The 24,469-nt window shown below is 41.3% G+C and overlaps 1 protein-coding gene across 3 annotated transcripts in view; it reads left to right on the top strand.

The window, feature by feature from the left end:
- The window catches only part of med13a (mediator complex subunit 13a), a 94,437-nt gene extending 76,132 nt beyond the window's left edge, over positions 1-18,305 (top strand). For 2 of the 3 annotated variants that reach the window (XM_013134462.3, XM_010870717.5), the window contains exons 23-30: positions 278-501; positions 10,351-10,493; positions 10,596-10,754; positions 15,735-15,923; positions 16,131-16,282; positions 16,512-16,676; positions 16,915-17,018; positions 17,133-18,305. In XM_013134462.3, the coding sequence (XP_012989916.2) occupies positions 278-501; positions 10,351-10,493; positions 10,596-10,754; positions 15,735-15,923; positions 16,131-16,282; positions 16,512-16,676; positions 16,915-17,018; positions 17,133-17,265 (1,269 nt within the window). In that variant the 3' untranslated portion in view covers positions 17,266-18,305. Of the gene's footprint in view, positions 1-277; positions 627-10,350; positions 10,494-10,595; positions 10,755-15,734; positions 15,924-16,130; positions 16,283-16,511; positions 16,677-16,914; positions 17,019-17,132 lie in introns of those variants that run through there. The other variant, XR_004575935.1, reaches the window with a different exon arrangement.
- Positions 18,306-24,469: the final 6,164 nt, after the last annotated feature.

Raw genomic sequence — 24,469 nt, 5'->3', positions numbered from 1 at the left:
CACATTCTTTCTGCCCTATTGTTAAATTAGTAGAACTGCAGCACTCAAGCATAACATTTAAGAATTCAATTATTAACCCAAAGGAATATTTTGGAAAGCTTATGGATTTTAAACTGTAAAGTTTCCTCTTTGGATTACCCAATCTTCAGATAATCCAATCTTGCCTAGGGCTGCCAGAAGACTTGTGCAGGCCCTGACAGCGATTCTCTTACCTATAAAGTATAAACCAACTACTGTCTGACCCGTAATCTTCAAACCCTCTCTCTCCCCCCAACAGAGACCAGATTGTTTGCGGCTCTATACCCCTCCCTTTATTTTGGCACCCACTAAGGACAAGCAGACAGAGCTGGGGGAGACGTTTGGAGAGGCCTCTCAGAAGTACAACGTGCTGTTTGTGGGCTACTGCCTATCCCACGACCAGCGCTGGCTCCTGGCCACCTGCACCGATCTGTATGGAGAGCTGTTAGAGACCTGCATCATCAGCATCGACGTGCCCAACAGGTGGGACCAACTGGCAGCACACACCATCATCATCCTCATCCTCAAAACCGTCTAGAGTCAGCAAACCTCAAGCAGAGCTTTGCAAATAGCACACTTTTTTTTCTTCTAGCAACACAATGTTTGTTGTAAGTTGAGTTTACATTTTTTTTACGTTTTGCCAGGGCATGATGAGCACAGTGTAATAATGAAGTGTATTAGTAAGTACACTCACCTAAAGGATTATTAGGAACACCTGTTCAATTTCTCATTAATGCAATTATCTAATCAACCAATCACATGGCAGTTGCTTCAATGCATTTAGGGGGGTGGTCCTGGTCAAGACAATTTCCTGAACTCCAAACTGAATGTCAGATTGGGAAAGAAAGGTGATTTAAGCAGTTTTGAGCGTGGCATGGTTGTTGATGCCAGACAGGCCGGTCTGAGTATTTCACAATCTGCTCAGTTACTGGGATTTTCACACACAACCATTTCTAGGGTTTACAAAGAATGGTGTGAAAAGGGAAAAACATCCATTATGCAGCAGTCCTGTGGGCGAAAATGCCTTGTTGATGCTAGAGGTCAGAGGAGAATGGGCCGACAGATTCAAGCTGATAGAAGATCAACTTTGACTGAAATAACCACTCGTTACAACCGAGGTATGCAGCAAAGCATTTGTGAAGCTACAACACGCACATCCTTGAGGCAGATGGGCTACAACAGCAGAAGACCCCACCGGGTACCACTCATCTCCACTACAAATAGGAAAAAGAGGCTACAATTTGCACGAGCTCACCAAAATTTCTGTTGAGACATTCAGGTGGTAGAGTCATCTGAATGACTCTGGTGTAAACAGAATGAGAACATGGATCCATCATGCCTTGTTACCACTGTGCAGGCTGGTGGTGGTGGTGGTGGTGTGATGTGTGGGGGATGTTTTCTTGGCACACTTTAGGCCCCTTAGTGCCAATTGGGCATCGTTTAAATGCTTGTGTTTCTGTTTCTGACCATGTCCATCCCTTTATGACCACCATGTACCCATCCTCTGATGGCTACTTCCAGCAAGATAATGCACCATGTCACAAAGCTCGAATCATTTCAAATTGGTTTCTTGAACATGACAATGAGTTCACTGTACTGAAATGGCCCCCACAGTCACCAGATCTCAACCCAATATTGCATCTTTGGGATGTGGTGGAACGGGAGCTTCGTGCCCTGGATGTGCATCCCACAAATCTCCATCAACTGCAAGATGCTATCCTATCAATATGGGCCAACATTTCTAAAGAATGCTTTCAGAACCTTGTTGAATCAATGCCACGTAGAATTAAGGCAGTTCTGAAGGCGACAGGGGGTCAAACACAGTATTAGTATGGTGTTCCTAATAACCCTTTAGGTGAGTGTATAGCAGACCTGCCAACATATACGTATGCGTGAACACAATTTGAGCTCAAAGCACTGCTGCAGTGCAATGATGAACCAGTTTCCAACATGTGCGGCCTCATCCACTAATAGCCAATCATAGAACTTGCCCTTTGTTATATGTGGTCACCAAAGACTTTAGATATAAAATCCTGGGTCAATAGGACAATCGATTCAAGTAGAGACATTTAATTAACATTAGAAAACATTCTAACCTGGTAAGGTTAATTGTTTAGAAGGTTAATTGTTTAAACAACTGACAGCCTTAGCATTAAGACAAATTATTATTAAATTATTAGTCTTTTTCTTCACAAAATGTTAAAAACAATACAGTACTCACCAACTATTGTATAATGTTATAAAATCTTATATCTGTACAGTTTCTACCCTCCCAAAGTAGGGATGTCCATTGGACCATATTTTACTTTATCCGAATAGTGTGTTGTTATTCTAATAGTATTCGGTTAAACAAAATATGTTTTTAAAAACTGCCGATACCACATGAACGCTACTACCGTGGGGAGAACAAGTATTTGATACACAGCTGATTCTGCAGGTTTTCGTACTTACAAAGCATGTAGAGGTCTGTCATTTTTATCGTAGGTACACTTCAACTGTGAGAGACGTAATCTGAAAATAAAATCCTGAAATTCACATTGTATGATTTTTTTTAAAATTAATTAGCATTTTATTGCATGACATGACAAGTATTTGATCACCTACCAACCAGTAATAATTCTGTCTCTCACAGACCGGTTAGTTGTTCTTTAAGAAGCCCTCCTGTTCTTCACTCATTACCTGTATTAACTGCACCTGTTTGAACTCGTTACCTGTATAAAAGACACCCGTCCACACACTCAATCAAACAGACTCCAACCTCTCCACAATGGCCAAGACCAGAGAGCTGTGTAAGCTGTGTCAGGGATTAAATTGTAGACCTGCACAAGGCTGGTATGGGCTACAAGACAATAGGCAAGCAGCTTGGTGAGAACGCAACAACTGTTGGCGCAATTATTAGAAAATGGAAGAAGTTCAAGATGACGGTCAATCTCCCTCGGTCTGGGGCTCCATGCAAGATCTCACCTCGTGGGGCATCAATGATCATGAGGAAGGTGAGGGATCAGCCCAGAACTACACGGCAGGACCTGGTCAATGAACTGAAGAGAGCTGGGACCACAGTCTCAAAGAAAACCATTAGTAATACACTATGCCGTAATGGATTAAAATCCTGCAGTGCACGCAAGGTCCCCCTGCTCAAGCCAGCCAATGACCATCTGGATGATCCAGAGGAAGAATGGGAGACGGTCATGTGGTCTGATGAGACAAAAATAGAGCTTTTTGGTCTAAACTCCACTCGCCGTGTTTGGAGGAAGAAGAAGGATGATTACAACCCCAAGAACACCATCCCAACCGTGAAGGATGGAGGTGAAAACATCATTCTTTGGGGATGCTTTTCTGCAAAGGGGACAGGACGGCTGCACCGTATTGAGGGGAGGATGGATGGGGCCATGTATCGCGAGATCTTGGCCAACAACCTCCTTCCCTCAGTAAGAGCATTGAAGATGGGTCGTGGCTGGGTCTTACAGCATGACAACGACCCGAAACACACAGCCAGGTCAACTAAGGAGTGGCTCCGTAAGAAGCATCTCAAGGTCCTGGAGTGGCCTAACCAGTCTCCAGGCCTGAACCTAATAGAAAATCTTTGGAGGGAGCTGAAAATCTGTATTGGCCAGCGACAGCCCTGAAACCTGAAGGATCTGGAGAAGGTCTGTATGGAGGAGTGGGCCAAAATCCCTGTTGCAGTGTGTGCAAACTAGGGCTGTCAACGAATATTAAAAATTTGAATATATATTCGAATAGTTTAAAAAAAAAAAAAATTCGAAGGTGAATATTAATATTATAATTATTTTTTTTAAATGTGGAAAAAAACATTAGCGGTAGCAGAGGTTGTCTGGCTGTCTGCTTTGCGAGTGGGCGCGCTAGCGTCCCTGACGGTACAGATCCATATGTCCGACACAACTGAAGCGTGGTGTCGCGACGTCATACAGCCATGGTTGATGCTCCACTCCCCTGACCTGCAGCTGATTGGATGAACGCTTTATGTGGGTCTGGCTACTCGAGAATTTCAACAGTGGCAGCTCGTTGAGAATACGATCTCATATTTTTTTTAAATAGTTTATTGAAACGTGTTTCTGAAAACATTTTAAGCGAGATATAGGCCATGCAGTTGCTGAATCTGTCTTCATTTCAGCTCAACAAAGGTTAGTTTGAAAGATATTCATCTACTTCTACTGGATACTCTACAACTGTGAAACTTCAATTAATGTTAATATTTGGTCTTGGTCATCATTAACTTGATTTACTTGTTTTTGTGTAGGTAATACGTTGTCAAATATGTTTAAACTTAACTACTTGTATAGGTAGTCTATTTATGTCTCTTTGTATTAATTTGTCCTGTTATTGACATAATGCGCGTCATTGACAAAATGTGCATACGCAACCAGATGTTCGAATAGTTCGAATATTATGTGTTTTTTTAGAGGGAATATTCAAACGTCATTTTTGAGGAATTTTGACAGCCCTAGTGCAAACCTGGTCAAGAACTACAGGAAACGTATGACCTCTGTAATTGCAAACAAAGGTTTCTGTACAAAATATTAAATTAGACTTTTCTGATGTATCAAATAATTAATTACTTAAAAATCATATTATTTGATTTTCTGGATTTTTGTTTTAGATTCCGTCTCTCACAGTTGAAGAGTACCTATGATATAAATTAAAGTGGGAAAACCTGCAAAATCGGCAGTGTATCAAATACTTGTTCTCCCCACTGTACATAACGCGCGAAGGACAGGGTGTTGTTCTCATGTAACATTGGCTCAATGACAGTTCGTGTGACAAATAATAATACACAATAATGATTCACTGAACACTGAATCAACATTTTGCCATGGCCATTCCAGAGGTCATTCTAGAAGTCCTGAGTGATGAGCTGTAGAGGAGAGTCCTTTGGATCTCGGTATCCAAAGGATCTGGAATGATTCTGTATGTAGGAATGGTCTCAGCTCTATTGGCATGTGTTCTCCAACCTCATTACACATTATGTGATTAGACTCAAAGCTTTAAATTTGGCAAAGGGAGGTTGCACAATGTATTAAATGAAGGGCACACACATTTGAGGGAAAATATTTGTTTTATGATAATACATTTTTCTTTCATTTATTTGTGCTTTAATTATAGGTTCAATTTAGGTTAATATTTTGAATTAACGATTAAGAGGATAAACAAGTTAGTTTTTTTTTCCACAGCCCTTTTTGCTTAGTGGAGGGCACTATTAACAACAGGCTTTCTTGTTTGGTGTTTCAGCCTGTCCTTCTCATTTTAAAATCATTTTTAATTCCGTCTTACATTGACTAACACTAATCTCCTAATAACCAGCCACACAGAGGCTACAGCATGAATTTGTTTGATTTCCTCACAACAACAACCTACATTGATTATTATTTTATTGATTACTTCTCTATGGGGAATCATAAATGTGCCTGTTCAAATGTCAAGCAAATTTAGTGTCACTATATTTTAAAAACACCATCATGAAATTTGACATTGTCCCTAATCATATTGTATATAACAAATCTTTATTGGGTTCAAGATGTTTTAGTACAACATTGCACTCGTTTGTAATTTAAAAATGTAACTTATGCATTTCTTAAATTTTTTCTGCATTGCTTAACTTTGATCAAACTAGTTAAAGGTGTATCATGGACCTGCATTACATATAAAATATAATGTAAATTGGCTTTAAGGTTTAGGAGGCAATCATTTTTAAAGTTTAAAAAAAGAAATCGATCTTACTGGACTTTATATGTTCTTCTGGCAAATTTGTTAGTCATGACTAGAGAGACCAACACAGAAATATCCAGGCCTAAATAGGAAACCTTATTATGCATGTGCAGTAGTTGGTACAATATATCAAGCTAGGTATACGTGGTATGTACAGTCAAAGTTTACTTTTACTACTCATTGAAGGGTATTCATTTTTACTATTTTCCACATTCTAGAATAACGGTGAAGACATCAAAACTATGAAATAACCCACATGGAATAATGTGGAGACAAAAAAATTGTTAAACACATCAAAATGATTTACATTTTAGATTATTCAAAGTAGCCACCCTTTGCCTTGATTACAGCTTTGCGCACACTTTGCATTCTCTCAGCCAGCTTCATGGGGTTGTCACCTGGGATTCATTTAAATGAACTGGTGTTTCTTGTTAGAATATTAATTTGTGGAATTTTTCTTATTACATAGGAGTGGGTGACAAGGTAGGGTTGGTATGCAGAAGGCCATTGTCTGTTCTGTAGTTGTCCACTTGTCAAGAGCAGCACAAATGTCCATATTGTCCATATTTTCTCGAGACATGAAGTGAGTCAATCTGGAAACTTTTAATAACTGAAAGATTCTTCAAGTGCAGTCACAAAAACCGTCACATGCTATGATGAAACTGGTTCACATGAGGACCCCCACAGGACTGGAAGACCTAGATTTAACTCTGCTGCAGAGGAGAAGTTAGAGTTACCAGCCTCAGAAATCGACAATTAACTGTTCAGAGAAGACTGTGTCAATCAGGCCTTTATGGTCAAATTCCTGCTAAGAAACCACTACTGAAGGACACCAATAATAAGAAGTCACTTGCTTGGGCCAAGAAAGATGCGAAATCTAAATCCGATGAGGTGGAATTCTGTCCTTTGGTCTGATGAGTCCAAATCAGAGATTTCTGGTTCCAACCGCCGAGAGATGCTGAGTGGGTGAACAGATCTCCGGATGTGTGGTTCCCACCTTGAAGCTTGGAGGAGGTGTGATGGTGTGGGGGTACTTTGCTAGTGACATTGTCTGTGTTTTATTTAGAATTCAAGACTCACTCAACCAGCATGGCTACCGCAGCATTCCGCAGTGAATACGCCATCCCATCTGGTTTGCGCTTAGTGGGATTATCATTTGTTTTTCAACAGGACAATGACCCAAATCACACCTCCAGGCTGTGTAAGGGCTATTTGACCAAGAGGGAGAGTGATGGTGCTGCATCAGATGACCTGGCCTCCACAATCACCTGACCTCACCTTAATTGAGATAGTTTGGGATGAGTTGGACTGCAAGTGAAGGAAAAGCAGCCAACAAGTGCTCAGCATATGTGGGAACTGCTTCAAGACTGTTGAAAAACATTCCAGGTGACTACCCCATGAAATTGGTTGAGAGAATGGCAAGAATATGCAACGTTGGCGTCAATGCCTAGGGTGGCTACTTAGAAATATCTAAAAAATGGAATGTGTTTTTATCTGTCTAACACTTTTTGGGATATGATTCCATGTGTGTTTAATAGTTTTGATCTCTTCACTTTAATGATACAATGTGGAAAATAGTAAAAATTAAGAAATACTCTTAAATGAGTCGTTGTGCCAAAACCTTTGAATGGGGCTATGCGTATAAAATATTTTTAGAAGGCTGCCGCCTTGGTTGTATTGGCTCCTTTTTCTTTATATATACAAGATTCCTTGGGTCTTGTTTACTGTAAAATAGCTGCACCACCAACTCTACTCACAGTTTCTCTCAACTTAGCGCTGCGGCTTCAGACTCTGTGCTTGTTTTGATCAATTAGATTCTCCACTTTTGTTTTGATGGCCAGGCATAAAGCTCAAGGTGCACTTCTCTGGTATTTATTTAGCAAGTGTGATAATACATCACTCCCGCCAAACACAAGCCACACCAAATAAATGTTGTAGCCACGTAAACCTTTTTAATGATCTGACTCACTGTATTGCATGGAAGCAAGTCAGTATTTCAGTCTGAAATTAACATCAGTAGCTGTACACTCACCTAAAGGATTATTAGGAACACCTGTTCAATTTCTCATTAATTCAATTATCTAATCAACCAATCACATGGCAGTTGCTTCAATGCATTTAGGGGTGTGGTCCTGGTCAAGACAATCTCCTGAACTCCAAACTGAATGTCAGAATGGGAAAGAAAGGTGATTTAAGCAATTTTGAGCGAGGCATGGTTGTTGATGCCAGACGGGCCGGTCTGAGTATTTCACAATCTGCTCAGTTACTGGGATTTTCACGCACAACCATTTCTAGGGTTTACAAAGAATGGTGTGAAAAGGGAAAAACATCCAGTATGCGGCAGTTCTGTGGGCGAAAATGCCTTGTTGATGCTAGAGGTCAGAGGAGAATGGGCCGACTGATTCAAGCTGATAGAAGAGCAACTTTGCCTGAAATACCACATACAACCGAGGTATGCAGCAAAGCATTTGTGAAGCCACAACACGCACAACCTTGAGGCGGATGGGCTACAACAGCAGAAGACCCCACTGGGTACCACTCATCTCCACTACAAATAGGAAAAAGAGGCTACAATTTGCACGAGCTCACCAAAATTGGACAGTTGAAGACTGGAAGTTCACTGTACTGAAATGGCCCCCACAGTCACCAGATCTCAACCCAATAGAGCATCTTTGGGATGTGGTGGAACGGGAGCTTCGTGCCCTGGATGTGTATCCCACAAATCTCCATCAACTGCAAGATGCTATCCTATCAATATGGGCCAACATTTCTAAAGAATGCTTTCAGCACCTTGTTGAATCAATGCCACGTAGAATTAAGGCAGTTCTGAAGGCGAAAGGGGGTCAAACACAGTATTAGTATGGTGTTCCTAATAATCCTTTAGGTGAGTGTATGTGGTCTAATATGTGCCTCTCTGTCCAGCATAAATAAAGTGGCAGTGCACATTTATAGACTATTTGTTTGTGTAAATATTGGCTTATATTCAATCTTCTCGACCATGACTTATTAAATACAAAATGACTAACTTGAATAAATCAATAAACACAATAGCTGACAGGTTGTGAGAAGATTTGAAATAGAAAGACTTGCGTATGGCAAGACTACACAACGCAAACCTACATTAGGCATGCTCGGCCCAGTGCGTTTTATTGATCAGACATGTTGCGTTCTCAATGTCTGTGTATAGGTAACCCCTCTCTTAGCCTGTATACTTGTCTTTAGAACGTATTATCTATGAACATGTATGATTTGTGTAGTTTGATCGGTTTTAATCCACCCCAAGGCCAAGAAACTTTATTAGAAAAAAGCTGGTTCCTTAATAACCCATATTAAAAGAAATTGCAACATGTCATACTATTATGCTTTACAAGATTTACCTGGTCAGTTTAATGTGTTTTTACAACAGATGAATTACATTACACAATAGTTCACCTGGTTAGGTTATTACAATTTTCCAGCAGATGAAAAACAATTACAGATGAATAACAGATTATTTTATAGATGGATGCAAGTTAATATACAATAATGATGGATTATTTTACAGATGGAAACAAGCTCATATGGAAGAATGATGGATTATTGTTCAGATGGAAACAAGCTCATATAGAGGAATGATGGGTTATTTTAGAGATTGAAACACGCTCATATAGAAGAACAATGGAATATTTTAGGGATGGAAACAAGCTCATGTAGGCTTTTATCAGTTGTTTAATTTTCCAAATACAATCCATTGCATTAATCTTACTAATTTCCAATTGCAAGTGTAACAATTTTTGTTAGGTAAAAATATACAGCTCCGGAAAGAATTTAGAGACCACTGCACCTTTTTCTTTCCTTTCCAAAAACGTTGAAAAGGAAGGTTTTGAGTGAAGAACAGAAGGGTTAAAATTGAGAGACCACTGCAAATTGAACACTTTTGGTCCTCTGCAATTTTTTTGGAAAGGAAAGAAAAAGGTGCAGTGGTCTCAAAATTCTTTCTGGAGCTGTATATTCTTAACATTTTCTGTATGCCTTCCACATTGGACACCTACAATCATTAACCTTAGAAAGATTTTAGATGAATCTGGAGGGTTGTTAAATCCACCTCAAAATGTATTTCACCACCCATTAGATTAACAAGATTAGTTAGTTATAATGGCAGTCTGGTAAAATGTAGGACAAGAATTTAGGAGGCTTTGACATCTGGATCTCCCCCTATCCAACCTTAGGTTTAGAACAGCAGAACCTGGTCAGGAAACCTTAGGCCCTAAAGAGAACCTTGTTTTCAAATTATTGAAGAGCATTGAATAAATTGCTTGTAACATTCTTCAGCCTACAATTCCCATTTAGACGATTAGATAATCGTTAGGATGAAAAAGGCCTTTGTCTATAATTTGAGCAGTGTGTGAGTTTGGCGCGTACTTCATTTTGGGGTCCAAGCCGGAGGAGCCGCCATAGCGAAGTACTGTCTAAAATCTATTCAAGGTTGGCAGGTCTGATATTGCAAGTTCATCAGTCTATGACTTTCCTATAAAATGTGTAACCATTCATAACAGTTAGTGTAATGTTCGGCTGTAATGTTTTACTGTGTGTGAAAGTAGGTTTCCCTTTATTTTTGTTCTGAAACAGAGCGCGTAGGAAAAAAGGCTCTGCCCGTAGGTTGGGCCTACAGAAGCTGTGGGATTGGTGCTTGGGTCTGGTGCAGATGACGTCAGTGCCATGGAGGGTGGTTATTGGTCGACTGGGCAGAATGGGACATGGCGAGTTGAGAGGTGAGGAGTACAACAGTAAACAGGACTATTATTTTACTGTTTATCTCATCTTGTTAATTCACTTGTCTGTCTCTCCTCATCTCTGTCCTCCCTCGTCTCCAGACTGGAGTATTTTGCTGAGCAGGAGGAACCTACAGTCTCTCAGTCGCCGTCTCAAGGAGATGTGTCGCATGTGTGGCATCTCCGCCTCAGACACTCCCAGCATCCTTAGCGCCTGCCTGGTTGCAATGGAGCCTCAGGGCTCCTTTGTCATCATGCCAGGTAATGTGTGTGTGTGTGTGTGTGTGTGGTTGTGGCAGGGATGGATTGGGGGGCTTTGGGTGGATGGATTGCGGCAGCCTATCATAATACATGGGTCTTCTTGTCGTTATCTGATTGATTTCTCTGAGGACACTGCTTCTCTCACACATAACTGACAAAAATGTATTTCTTTGATGTGATGGAGTGCTAGATCAGTGGGTTTATTTTGGAGAGTAACTGGCATAGACCGTTGATGCTTTCATTGTAAAGAATAAGTACTGCTGTATATGAAAGAGGCTGGGCCAGTCAATCCAGATCAGTGTTTTGGTTAACACTTCACACTAGTACCTGTAAACAGGTGGGAAATGGCAGATTTGGACAGTGATATGCATCTGAATTGTAATGCCATGGCTGCACATTAATACATTAAGTTTGGTTACCAGTTTCTAAGCCTATCCTGGTTCTCCATTTCACATGCCAAAGTTTAATATGCGGAGAGATTCAATTGAAGTTTACTATTTTTTAAACATAATGTACATTATATAATGTAATTTTTTTTTTTCAACAGTAAGCAAAAAACAAAGCAGGACATTTGTCAAAAATTTAATGGGTAGTAAAAAAAATGTAAACAAAGACTGGAGAAAGCAGTCCAGATTCTTGAACAAAATCAAAAACAATCGAAAAAAACCTTCTCAATCAAATGTATTCTATAAAGCCCTTTTTACATTAGCAGTTGTCACAAAGTGACTTAAAAACCCAAAGACCAAGCAACAACAGTTGATGAACAGTGGCTAGGAAAAACGCCCTAGCAAGGTAGGAACTTAGGACAAAATCAGACTCTGAGGGGTTGCCAGTCCAAAGGTACTATCAAGGTTCAGTGTGAAGGTCTAAGGTCAAATTGCTCTTAATGTTGGTCCAGATACTATGTACAGTGGATATAAAAAGTCTACACACCCAGGTTTTTGTTAAAATGCCAGGTTTTTGTGAAAGATAAATCATGTTAGAGCTTTTTCCACTTTTAATGTGATCTATAATGTGAACAATTCAATTGAAAAACAAACTGAAATCTTCGAGGGGGAAAGATTAAGGAAAAAATTAAGAATAAACCTGGTTGCATAAGTGTGCACACCCTTGTATAACTGGGGATGTGGCTGTGTTCATAATTAACCAATCACATTCAAACTCATGTTAAATAGAATTCATTAAACACCTGCCGTCATTTAAAGTGACTCTGATTAATCACAAATCAAGTTCAGCTATTCTTGTAGGATTTTCCTGACATTTTCTTAGTTGCATTTAAGAGCAAAAGCCATAGTCTGCAGAGAGCTTCCAAGGCATCAGAGGGCTCTCATTGTTGAAAGATATCATTCAGGAGAAGGGTACAAAAGAATTTCCAAAAAATTTGATATACCATGGAACACAGTGAAGACAGTCATCATCAAGTGGAGAAAATATGGCACAACAGAGACATTATCAAGTACGTCCCTCCAAAATTAATGAAAAGACAAGAAGAAAACTGGTCAGGGAGACTTCCAAGAGGCCTACAGCAACACTAGAGGAACTGCAGGATTTTTTGGCAAGTACTGGCTGTGTGTTACATGTGACAACAATCTCCCGTATTTTTCACATGAATGGGCTATGGGGTAGGGTGGCAAGACGGAAGCCTTTTCTTACCAAGAAAAACATCCAAGCCCGGCTGAAGTTTGCAAAAACAAACATCAAGTTCCCAAAAGCATGTGGGAAAATGTGTTATGGTCTGTTGAAACCAAGGTTGAACTTTTTGGCCATAATTCCAAAAGGTATGTTTAGCACAAAAACAACATTGCACATCAACCAAAGAACACCATACCCACAGTGAAGCATGGTGGTGGCAGCATCATGCTTTGGGGCTGTTTTTCTTCAGCTGGAACCGTGGCCTTAGTCAGGGTGGAGGGAATTATGAACAGTTCCAAAAACCAGGCAAATGTGGAACAAAACCTTCATGCGTCCGTTAGAAAGCTGAAGATGAAGTTCACCTTTCAGCACGACAACGACCCATAGCACACATCTAAATCCACAAAAGCATGGCTTCACCAGAAGAAGATTAACATTTTGGAATGGCCCATCCAGAGCCCAGACCTGAATCCAATGGAACATCTCTGGGGTGATCTGAAGAGGGCTGTGCACAGGAGATGTCCTCTCAATCTGACAGATTTGGAACTCTTTTGGAAAGAAGAGTGGGCAAATATTGCCACGTCAAGGTGTGCCATGCTAATAGACTCCTACCCAAAAAGACTGAGTGCTGTAACAAAATCAAAAGGTGCTTCAACCAAGTATTAGTTCAAGGGTGTGCACACTTATGCATCCAGGTTATTGTAAGGTTTTTATTTTAAATTTTTCCCCCTCAAAGATTTCAGTTTGTTTTTTCAATTGAATTGTTCACGTTATAGGTCACATTATAGGTGGAAAACATTCTGACATGACTAATTTTTGTCTCATTCTTTTACATCACAAGAACCTGGCATTTTAACAGGGGTCTGTAGACTTTTTATATCCACTGTATAATGGGGTTATAAAGATTTTTCTCCAGGCTGACAAGGGACATGTTCACAGGGGCAATAAAACATGGGTGGCAAGCCTCACACTCCAATATAAGCTAACTGGATGTTGCTAGAGCGTAGCCATACCGAAGCACGATAGCTCAGATGTTACAAGCCTAATAGAATAATATAACATTTTGGAGAGCCAGTTCCCCCCCGTTGTTTACAGAGGTGCTTTTTTTTTTGTATTTCACAATCCTTGATGAATGGGTTGATAGAGGCTAGTTGCTTATAAAAGGACTTAAGTTTAGATGGGTTTATTTAGGTAATTTTGTTAGAAATAACTCTTCCCATTAAGGATATCAAAAGGGTTCCCAAATGACTGAAGTTCTGGATCAAGTTATCTGGCAGAGAAAGTCATGTGCATAAAGATACATTTTATTCTTTGGGAATATAATTCTGTTTCTACCTCAGATTTTATTGCTTGAGTGAGAGGCTTGATGGCCATAGCAAAAACCAGCTGTGAAAGTGCCCAACCCTGTCTCAAAGCAAGTCTAACCTAAGTGGACTGGAGAATTTGTTTATAAACAAAATAAAAAAACTAAACATTTGCTGTGATCTAATACTTTTGCCATGGCAACAATGATTTTGCTGTGGGGCAGCGCCACATTGAAATGATTGGAGCGGAAACACTTAACTACTTTTAAAAGCGTTTTTTTTTAACATGCACTCTGTAGAAATAAACATTTATTATAATTCCAATATTTGTGTAAGTGGTGGAGGTTATCCTTTCACAATAAAATTATCTATTCTGTATCATTAATGAAAAGCATGCTTCTCTTTAGCAAATGCAATGAAACTAAAATGTTAACACAAAATATAGTGGCCCTTTTTTCATGTGCTGAAATAAAAGATCCTAGAAATATGCACAACACCTTATTTCCCTTTAAAATATTGTAAGTGAGCATTTCCTCTGAAAACACAATGTTTCAGATGTCTTACGTTTTCTCAGGAATGTCCACCGTGGCTGTTGCCAGAGAATTTCATGTTTATTTCTCTAACATAAGCCGCTTCAAACATTGTTCAGAGAATTTGGCAGTACGTCCAACCGGCCTCACGGCCGCAAACCACACATAACCACACCAGCCAAGTAGGACCACCACATCCAGCTCTTGCACCTGCATCTGAGACCAGCTACCTAAACAACTGATGAAACTAGGGCTTTGCACAGCAGAAGAATATCTGCACAAATCGTCAGAAACCTTCCAAGAGACCTTTTTCTACATGCTCATCGTCCTCACCAGTGTCTTGACCTGACTGCAGTTCATTGATCCCCACAAGTCTGCATGCTCTCTCTTCTCCTAGAAGAGAGAGCACGTCACAGAGATACAGGCGTCATCTGTACAATTGGAAAGCAGCAACATGTCTTTCTAAGAAAGGTCTGCAATCCCTTGATGATATTGTTATACGGAACTTTTATTGATTTTGATGGTGACCTGGGTTTGGCTATTTGCATGTTGCCGACAAAAACAGGTTAGAGGGTCATAGAGGATATAAGGAGGGGTGGATCAAACAGCTCTGAGACATTCAGAAGGGCAGCATTGGTAGAATCCTCGTTTGTTCTGACCCCATCCTTGCCCGTTTGGAGATCCTTCCCTCAGGTGGCCTTTTCAGACTAACCCACATAGGAACTGTACTACCGGTTATAAACTTTTTAATCTTGCACATGACATGAAATAATGCTTATTTTGCACTTGCTACTTGCACTTTTTATTAAATGACTCTTACTGCAGTAGATAATACTGTTTTTTTTTCTGGTTTGTATTTATGTTGTCTCAGTATGGTGTCTCTTTTTTTTTTTTGTTATTTTGTTTTTACTGAACTCTGATTGCCCAACACATTTTCAAACAAGCTAAAAAAACTGTTACTCTGTCTGGTCAGTGGTTCCCAACCTTTTTCAGTACTCTACCAACGACAGTGTTAGCCCCTATTGCTACGTTATTTCATTTGTAAGAAACCTTTGCATTTAACCCAGTTGATGCAGGCCAATTCCCATGAGTGTAAAGGATTACATGAGATGGCTATCTCCTCACCCGGGACTTGGCTTTGACCCAGGCATTGTGGGTCTACTCAACAGATCAGATAATACCTATAATCTGTGAATAGAGCGCTGCACTAAATGATGGTGGCCAATCGAAAGAGTGGGGTTGCTGTTATTGGCACCACTTCACTTGGCACCGTTTTTATTTTCGCTGCATCAATTGAATGGTGTAGTTAATGAACTCACAGATGAATGAGTATTTTATTAGGATCCTCATTAGCGGTTGCCAAGGAAGCAGCTACTATTACAATCATCCAGATTAATGGGTTAAAGCCATAGCAGCTGTCAACAGTTTCTGTTGGCTGGGTCTATTGTATGTTTTCCCTATGTACATTTGATGAAAATGAGTGTATTATAAAGATCTCCCCCGTCTCCCTCCAGACTCAGTGTCGACAGGCTCAGTGTTTGGCCGCAGCACCACTCTAAACATGCAGACGTCCCAGCTGAGCACACCTCAGGACACCTCGTGTACCCACATCCTAGTGTTCCCCACCTCAGCGTTTGTCCAGGTGGCCAGCTCCAATTACACTACTGACACCAACATAGACATCGCCTTCAACCCTATTCCCGGTAAGTCACCCGGTCAACCCGACCTGCGCCTAACCTTTCAACTCTGACCTTCCACCAGATTCACCTTCTTATGTTCAGTTCATCACTAGCTGTACCATTCCACTGCATCTGGGTTTTGTCTTTATGGAAAGAAAGGTTTGCTTTGCGTTGGGTCTCTGCCTTTTGTATTTGGAACATGGAAAGGTTATCCTCCCCTCTTCTGTCCAGATGGGTCAGACGCCATCGGGATCTTTGACCTGCTGGACCAGGAGAATGACCTGGTGGACCCTGACATTATCAGCATCCTGCCGGCCTCGCCCACCACCTCGCCTGTCCACTCCCCTGGGGGCCACTACCATCAGGGGGGAGATGGTAGCAAGGTAGGCCCACCACATCAAACCACATGTTACTTCTGCTAGATTAGACCGTATCGGAGGGATCCTTGTGCAGACTTTATAGAAGCCAATAAATACCCTGAGGTTAATTAACATGGAGAAAACTAACTTAATGTCTGGATCGATAATGCTAGTTGATTGTAATGCGTGCACCGGCCTTGTTCACTGTATATTATTTGGAGACAGATAGTAACCCCTCCCTGACCTCTTCCAGGGCCAGAGTACAGACCGTATGGAGTCCCATGATGAGGCTCCTAACATCCTGCAGCAGCCCCTGGCCCTGGGCTACTTTGTGTCCACCGCCAAAGCTGGCCCACTGCCTGACTGGTTCTGGTCAGCCTGCCCTCAAGCTCAGAACCAGTGTCCTCTTTTCCTCAAGGTACATTAGCTAGCTTGAAGTACTTGTCAATTGTAAATTATTGAAAGGATTATTCTTTTTTGGACTGATTGACTGGAGTAGACTGACTAAAGCTTGCAGTTAGAATATCAATCAAAATCCATTGAAATATTTTGTCCCACATTCATAATCATTTGCTCTGGATGTCAGTGATTGCCAGACGTGTTTGCACTATTACGGTGTGAATGACTGAATTCCTGTGTGTATTTTCTTTGCTCAGGCCTCTTTGCACCTCCACGTGTCTTCAGTGCAATCAGATGATCAACTGTTGCACAGCAAACACTCCCACCCCCTTGACTCCAATCAGACCTCAGATGTGCTCAGGTAAACACAAAAACATGCAACGGACAAATGCTTGGTCTCACAGAGATGTCTTCATTTCGCGTAAGGCGCGTTTTGTATCCCCCTCTCACCAACCCTTTCTCATCCTGCCGTCAGATTTGTGCTGGAGCAGTACAACGCCCTCTCCTGGCTGACGTGTGACCCTGCAACGCAGGACCGGCGCTCCTGTCTGCCCATCCACTTTGTGGTGCTCAACCAGATGTACAATTTCATTATGAACATGTTATAACAAATGGCCTGAAAGGGGTGGTGAGAGGGAAAAGAGGACGGGGCACTCCGAAGGAAATTCCAACCCGACAGGCTGATTCTGGACTGAGGTGCTGGACTTCATTACGCGTTGTGTGGATCTGGATCTGACTTGGAGGAAATCACGGAGGGCTGCCGGATGGGGCTCAGACGTAGCGACGGCCCAAAGAATCAAGTGATGGAAACGGCTCAGTTTGCTCCTGCCACTCACACAAATGAGAAGCTCAAGGAGGACAAAGTGAGAGGTTTCTGGAACATTGATTGGTAATAACCGGAACTAGAAAAAGAGAGATCCAGAGTTGCCATGGTATTTTATGTGGAAATCCCGTGGTAACTCTGGCAGCATGGTAATTGGCCAGTCCATGTGGGAAATGTCTGTAATGTTTTGGAAGAAAGGGACATCTCAGTGATTGCAAACTCGAGAATGGATCCTTTGTTTTAAGACCCAAAAAACGCCCTTTTTTTGGGGGGATACAATTTTATCTAAATGAAATGCCTGCATCCATCTTATTTATTGTCAGTTTTTAAATGAATGATTTGTCTTATTTCTTAACCTTTTATATATTAAAAAATCTTGAAGGTTTATATCGCCTTCCTGCTTTCAAGCAACTTGTCTAAGATATGTAATTGTCTTAATTAAAAAACAGAAAACCCAGAAAAAGGATATTAAGTTGCATTAGGTTGCTTTTAGAGTATTATTTTTTGTATTGGGGACAGAGTATTTGTATTGTCACGATGTACAGAAGTAGAAAGGATAATTATGTCCATGCCTTTGTGAGTGCAGGATTTACAGCTAAGCTGTAGCAGCAGAGGACTTGTACAGCAATGAAGTTCACTGTGTTTAAATAAAGAGGTACATTGTCGTATATAGTATTTTATACCACACATTTAGACACAAAAACCAAACGGCAATATATATATATATACATATATATATATATATATATATATATAATAATATGAATGCCGTGCCAGCGTTGGGTGGTACGGCTTCTGTTTTAGGAATAAAGTGCGTCAACTCAATTTTGCCTGTGATTGTGTTGTGGTTCTTATTGTGGGGGGGGTGATTGTGATGTGCAGTTATTTTACAAGGACACCAACATTGGAGTGGAAGAAATCTATTTGCTTCTCTTGGATGTGGCCTACCTCAAGTTTGACTTGTCTGATGAGATTTTTATGGAGAAAGACAAAAGAACCGTAAGGAAAGTTGTTACCCTGGCCTTTCAGATATGCAGTGTCCTTTTTAGCACATCCTTCTCGACCTCTTCTCATGCACATTAGCTCGAGGTCTGGGTTTTTGGCACCAATTAAGTAGTTATGGAAGCCTTTTTGACCAGTAACATTTTACTACTTCGTAAATGTGTGGTGTAAATCAACTTTAACTGGAATTGGATGGATGCCCATTGAATATGCAGTGTTTGTGCACAGAGGAAGATCTAGATCTTGTATCTTCACCTGTTCAGAATAAAACTGTACTTTTAAGTCAAATCTAATGCTATTTCTCATCTCTTACATACTTCTCGCATACTAGTTCTGACACCGCATGGCAGGATATACTGCTCGGAAAAAATTGAGAGACCACTGCACCTTTTTCTTTACTTTCTAAAAGAGTCGAAAAGGAAGGTTTTGAGTGAGGAACAGAAGGTCTAAAATTAAGAGCCTACTGCGAATTGAATGCTTCTGCTCCTCACTGAAAATGTTCCTTTTCAACTTTTTGGAAAGGAAAGAAAAAGGTGCAGTGGTCTCTTAATTTTTTCCATCACTGTATACACTCACCTAAAGGATTATTAGGAACACCATACTAATACTGTGTTTGACCCCCTTTCGCCTTCAGAACTGCCTTAATTCTACGTGGCATTGATTCAACAAGGTGCTGAAAGCATTCCTTAGAAATGTTGGCCCATATTGATAGGATAGCATCTTGCAGTTGATGGAAATTTGTGGGATGCACATCCAGGGCACGAAGCTCCCGTTCCACCACATCCCAAAGATGCTCTATTGGGTTGAGATCTGGTGACTGGGGGCCATTTCAGTACAGTGAACTCATTGTCATGTTCAAGAAACCAATTTGAAATGATTCGAGCTTTGTGACATGGTGCATTATCCTGCTGGAAGTAGCCATCAGAGGATGGGTACATGGTGGTCATAAAGGGATGGACATGGTCAGAAACAATGCTCAGGTAGGCCGTGGCATTTAAACAATGCCCAATTGGCACTAAGGGGCCTAAAGTGTGCCAAGAAAACATCCCCCACACCATTACACCACCACCACCAGCCTGCACAGTGGTAACAAGGCATGATGGATCCATGTTCTCATTCTGTTTATGCCAAATTCTGACTCTACTATCTGAATGTCTCAACAGAAATCGAGACACATCAGACCAGGCAACATTCTTCCAGGCTTCAACTGTCCAATTTTGGTGAGCTCGTGCAAATTGTAGCCTCTTTTTCCTATTTGTAGTGGAGATGAGTGGTACCCGGTGTGGTCTTCTGCTGTTGTAGCCCATCCGCCTCCAGGTTGTGCGTGTTGTCGCTTCACAAATGCTTTGCTGCATACCTCGGTTGTAACAAGTGGTTATTTCAGTCAAAGTTGCTCTTCTATCAGCTTGAATCAGTCGTCCCATTCTCCTCTGACCTCTAGCATCAACAAGGCATTTTCGACCCACAGGACTGCTGCATACTGGATGTTTTTCCCTTTTCACACCATTCTTTGTAAACCCTAGAAATGGTTGTGCGTGAAAATCCCAGTAACTGAGCAGATTGTGAAATACTCAGACCGGCCTGTCTGGCACCAACAACCATGCCACGCTCAAAATTGCTTAAATCACCTTTCTTTCCCATTCTGACATTCAGTTTGGAGTTCAGGAGACTGTCTTGACCAGGACCACACTCCTAAATGCATTGAAGCAACTGCCATGTGATTGGTTGATTAGATAATTGCATTAATGAGAAATTGAACAGGTGTTCCTAATAATCCTTTAGGTGAGTGTATACTGTGGGTATAGAAATTCACCACCATTTTCAAATGCTTACACTTTCTTTGCCTTACAGCCTAAAATGAAAACATGAAATAAGACTTTCTACACAGTAAAAAAAAAAGTGAAATACCCTATTGGTATATGTAAACACCCCCCATTATAATTTCAAGGCTATAACCAAGTACCTTCCAGATCATAAAGCAAGCTAATTGGTTTCTGTCTCTAAACAACTGCACTTGTGACTGACTAGTTCAGAACAAAATCAGTTGGTCATAGAAGACTCCACTGTTTAGTAGGGAAGATCTAGTCAGAGGATGGATATAAAAAACAATTCAAGGGCTTTGTCAATTCCTCAGAGCAGAGGTAAGACAATTATTAAGGAGTGGAAGGTGTATGGCACTACCCACACCTTGCATAGATCAGGCCGGGGGGGGGGGGGGGGGCGGAGTTCAGCAGGGTTACAGTAGATGGGAAGAAACTGTTCCTGAGCCTGCTGGTGCAGGAACGAAGAGACCTGTACCACCTGCCTGATTGTAGGAGGGAAAAAGAGTTTGTGGCATGGATGTGTTGGGTCCCTGATGACGCCCTGCGCAAACACAGATTCTGCTGGAGATCTATGATGGCTGGGAGCTGGGCACTAGTAATGTGCTGGGCGGTTTTCACCGCTCGTTTCAGGGCCTTCTGGTCATGCTCTGAGCACACACCCGGAGACGCCATCAGGACCAGCAGCCTTGCGTGCCTTCACCCTGCTCAGTGCAGACACCCGGAGACGCCATCAGGACCAGCAGCCTTGCGTGCCTTCACCCTGCTCAGTGCAGACACCCGGAGACGCCATCAGGACCAGCAGCCTTGCGTGCCTTCACCCTGCTCAGTGTAGACACCCGGAGACGCCATCAGGACCAGCAGCCTTGTGTGCCTTCACCCTGCTCAGTGTAGACGACACGTCTGTGGTGGATAGTCTGAGGGAGTTCAGTTTTAATGACTGGCTGTTTGTTGCCCTTGTTGAAGCGTGTGTAGAACCTGTTTAACTCGTCGGTGAAGGAGTAGGGTTCTTTGGCCGGTAGCCTGTGATGGCTTTGATGCCCTGCCACATGCAGGTTTGGAGTTTTTGAAGTGCTCCTCAATCCGTAGTTTGTGTACATTTTCATCTCCATGCCCCTTTTCAGGTTGGCCCTGGATGAGCTGTAGGCCTCCGCATCGCCAGATCAGAAAGCAGCGTTGTGTGCCTTTAACAGTTGTCAGATCTCTCTGTTCATCCATGGCTTCTGGTTGGAGAAGGTCTTTATTATTTTATGGGTGGTGACATTGTTGATGCAGATGTTGATGTAATCCAGAATGGAGGAAGCATAGGTTTCAAAGTCTGTATGGGAGTCAAGGGTGACTTGAGGGGCAAAGAAACTCCGGTCTGTGTGTTGAAACTGGTGCTGTAGAAGTGAGTTTGACCGCCCTGGCCACACTTCGCCTGTCCTCACTGATGGTTTCACACGTTTAATGAGGGGTAAATACTTTGGGAGTAGTATGATCAGGCTGTCCCATGTGGGGGAGGGGAATGGCTTTGTAAGCCTTAAGAATGTTTGTGTACACATGGTTTAGTGTCTCCTCTGGTGGGGCAGGAGACATTATGTTGTAATTTGGGAAAAACTGTTTTCAGATTTGAATGGTTGAAATCCCCTGCAACCACAAAAGTTTGTAGAAAATTAGAAAAATATTCAAGGAGATTCATGGCAGAAATTCAAGCAAAAAGTGGTTCCACCAAGTATTCACCATGTGTTTACTTATATACTGGTGAGTCAAAATATTTTGACAACCTGCCTAATATGCTGGTCCTCTGCATGCCGCCAAAACAGAGCCGATCCGCAGAGGCATGGACTCAACAGGACCCCTGAAGGTGTCCTGTGGTATCTGGCACCAAGATATTAGCAGCAGATCCTTCAAGTCCTATAATTTGGTGGAGGTGGAGCCGCCGTGGATCGGACACATCCACACATCCCCCAGATGCTCAATCGGATTGAGATCTGGGGAATTTGGAGGCCAGGGCAACACCTTGAACAATTCATCATGTTCCTCAAACCATTCCTGAACAATGTGTGCAGTGTGGCAAGGTGCATTACCCAGCTGAATGTTGTTGCCCTTCGTTGCATTGAAGACCCTTGGCTGCCCAACACCCTGTCGATGGTTTGTGGTTTGTCCCTGATCAGACCACTATCAGTACTCACAATTACTGACCAGGAGCAACCCACAAGCCTTGTCATTTCAGAGATGCTCTGACCCAGTTGTCTGGCCATAACAATTTGGCCCAAAGTCGTTTAGGTCTTTACTCCTGCCCATTTCTCCTGCATCCAACAAGTTGACTACAAGAACTGATTGTTCGCTTACCATCTAATTTAACCAGACCTTGACATGTGCCCTTATGGAGGAGATGATCAATATTATTCGCTTCACCTGTGAGTGGTCATAATGTTTTGGCTCATCAGTGTATATCCTGTGTATCCCACCGTTCAAATGCATTGGGGTCGCTTAGAAATGTCCTCGTTTTTGAAAGAAAATAAAAAATGTTGTCCATGAAAATAATATCAAAATGATCAGAAATACAGTGTAGACATTGTTATTGTTGTGAATGATTATTGTTGCTGGAACCAGCTGATTTTCAATGGAATATCTACATAGGCGTACAGAGGCCCATTATCAGCAACCATCTCTGTGTTCCAATGACACGTTGTATTTGCTATCTTAAGTTTATCATTTTAAAATATAAATTTAATATTAGAAAACCCTTCTGCGATTTTCTTAGCACTGCTGAAAATTGTTGTGCTGATTAAAGAAGCAATAAAACTGGCCTTCTTTAGGCTTGTTCAGCATCAGCATTTGTGTGTTCGATTACAGGCTCAAAATGGCCAGAAACAAAAAACATTCTTCTGAAATTATCTGTCAATTCTTGTTCAGAGAAATTAAGGCTATTCCATGCACGAAATTGCCAAGAAACTGAAAATGTTGTACAACAATGTGTACTGTTCCCTTCACAGAACAGCACAAACTGGCTCTGTGAAGGGAATAGAAGAGCAGCGGGAAGCCCCAGGGCAAACCTGACCAAGAGGACAAAGACATACATTAGAGTGTCTAGTTTGAGAAACAGACCCCTAACATGTCCTCAACAGGCAGCTTCATTAAATAGTAACCGCAAAACATCAGTCTCAATGTCAAAAGTGGGATCCGGCATCTGTTGGGATCCCGCAAAAAGGCTTTTCCAGGATGCTGGCTTTCCAGCTAGGCAATGTTCCAAAACTTACTTTCAAATCCACATAAAACCTGTTCACTGACCAAAGGCCATCACAGTCCCCTGACTTAAATCCCATTGAAAACATATGGGGTAAGCCAAAAAGCCCACAAGTGAGGAACAACAACTGAAGTATCTGGAGAGTTTCTGTAAGGAGAATGGTCTCAAATCCCCTCCTGTGTTATCATTATAGAAGATGAGTCAAAAGGAGGGTTCACAAAATAGTAAATGCAGGGGTGCCAATAATTGTGACTAAAATAATTATTTCCTAATGATTTTCACTGAACAATCTTCACGCAAAGTTTACATTTATATGATATTCTGAGTGTAAGATCCATCTGAAAAACAACAATAATTTTTGTTGGTTGCCTCATATTTATCTAGGTTGCCAATAATTCTGGAGGGCACACGTATACCAACTGCGCTTTCGGGAAGTATTCAGAACCTTCACTTTCTCCACAAGTTGTTTTGTTGTAGAATTCATTTGTATTGAAAAACCTGGAATATCGCGTAGAATAACGTAATAAAATGGGTTCCCGCAATTTTTTTCAGTTTTGTATTTGAAATTAATTCAGACCAATTTTTTGAATTTATTAATCACTTTTAAATCATGGCCTTTTTGTTAATTCCAAACATTGCTTTCTAATTGTCGTGGTATACGAAACTGTATACCACAGGTATCACATAACGTTTTACTGCTCTAATGTATATGTGAACAATTATGCATATACCAATACATTTATTTTATTTATTTACTTTTACCCATTTTAGGGCCACAGTTCACATTCTCTATGGAGGATGATGATTATGATAACCGTACTGAATCAATCCCGGTCCTGGGGGGTTTTAAATATGGATAGCCTTAAGTAACACCTGATTCAACAGTGTGTGCCTTGCCATCAACAAAATAAAAAATAATGCACACCATGTAATCA

The sequence above is a fragment of the Esox lucius genome, chromosome 7 (assembly GCF_011004845.1).
Source record: "Esox lucius isolate fEsoLuc1 chromosome 7, fEsoLuc1.pri, whole genome shotgun sequence".
NCBI lineage: Eukaryota > Metazoa > Chordata > Actinopteri > Esociformes > Esocidae > Esox > Esox lucius.
The sequence above is the reverse complement of the archived record's forward strand: the minus strand, read 5'-3'. Positions and strand labels throughout refer to the sequence as shown.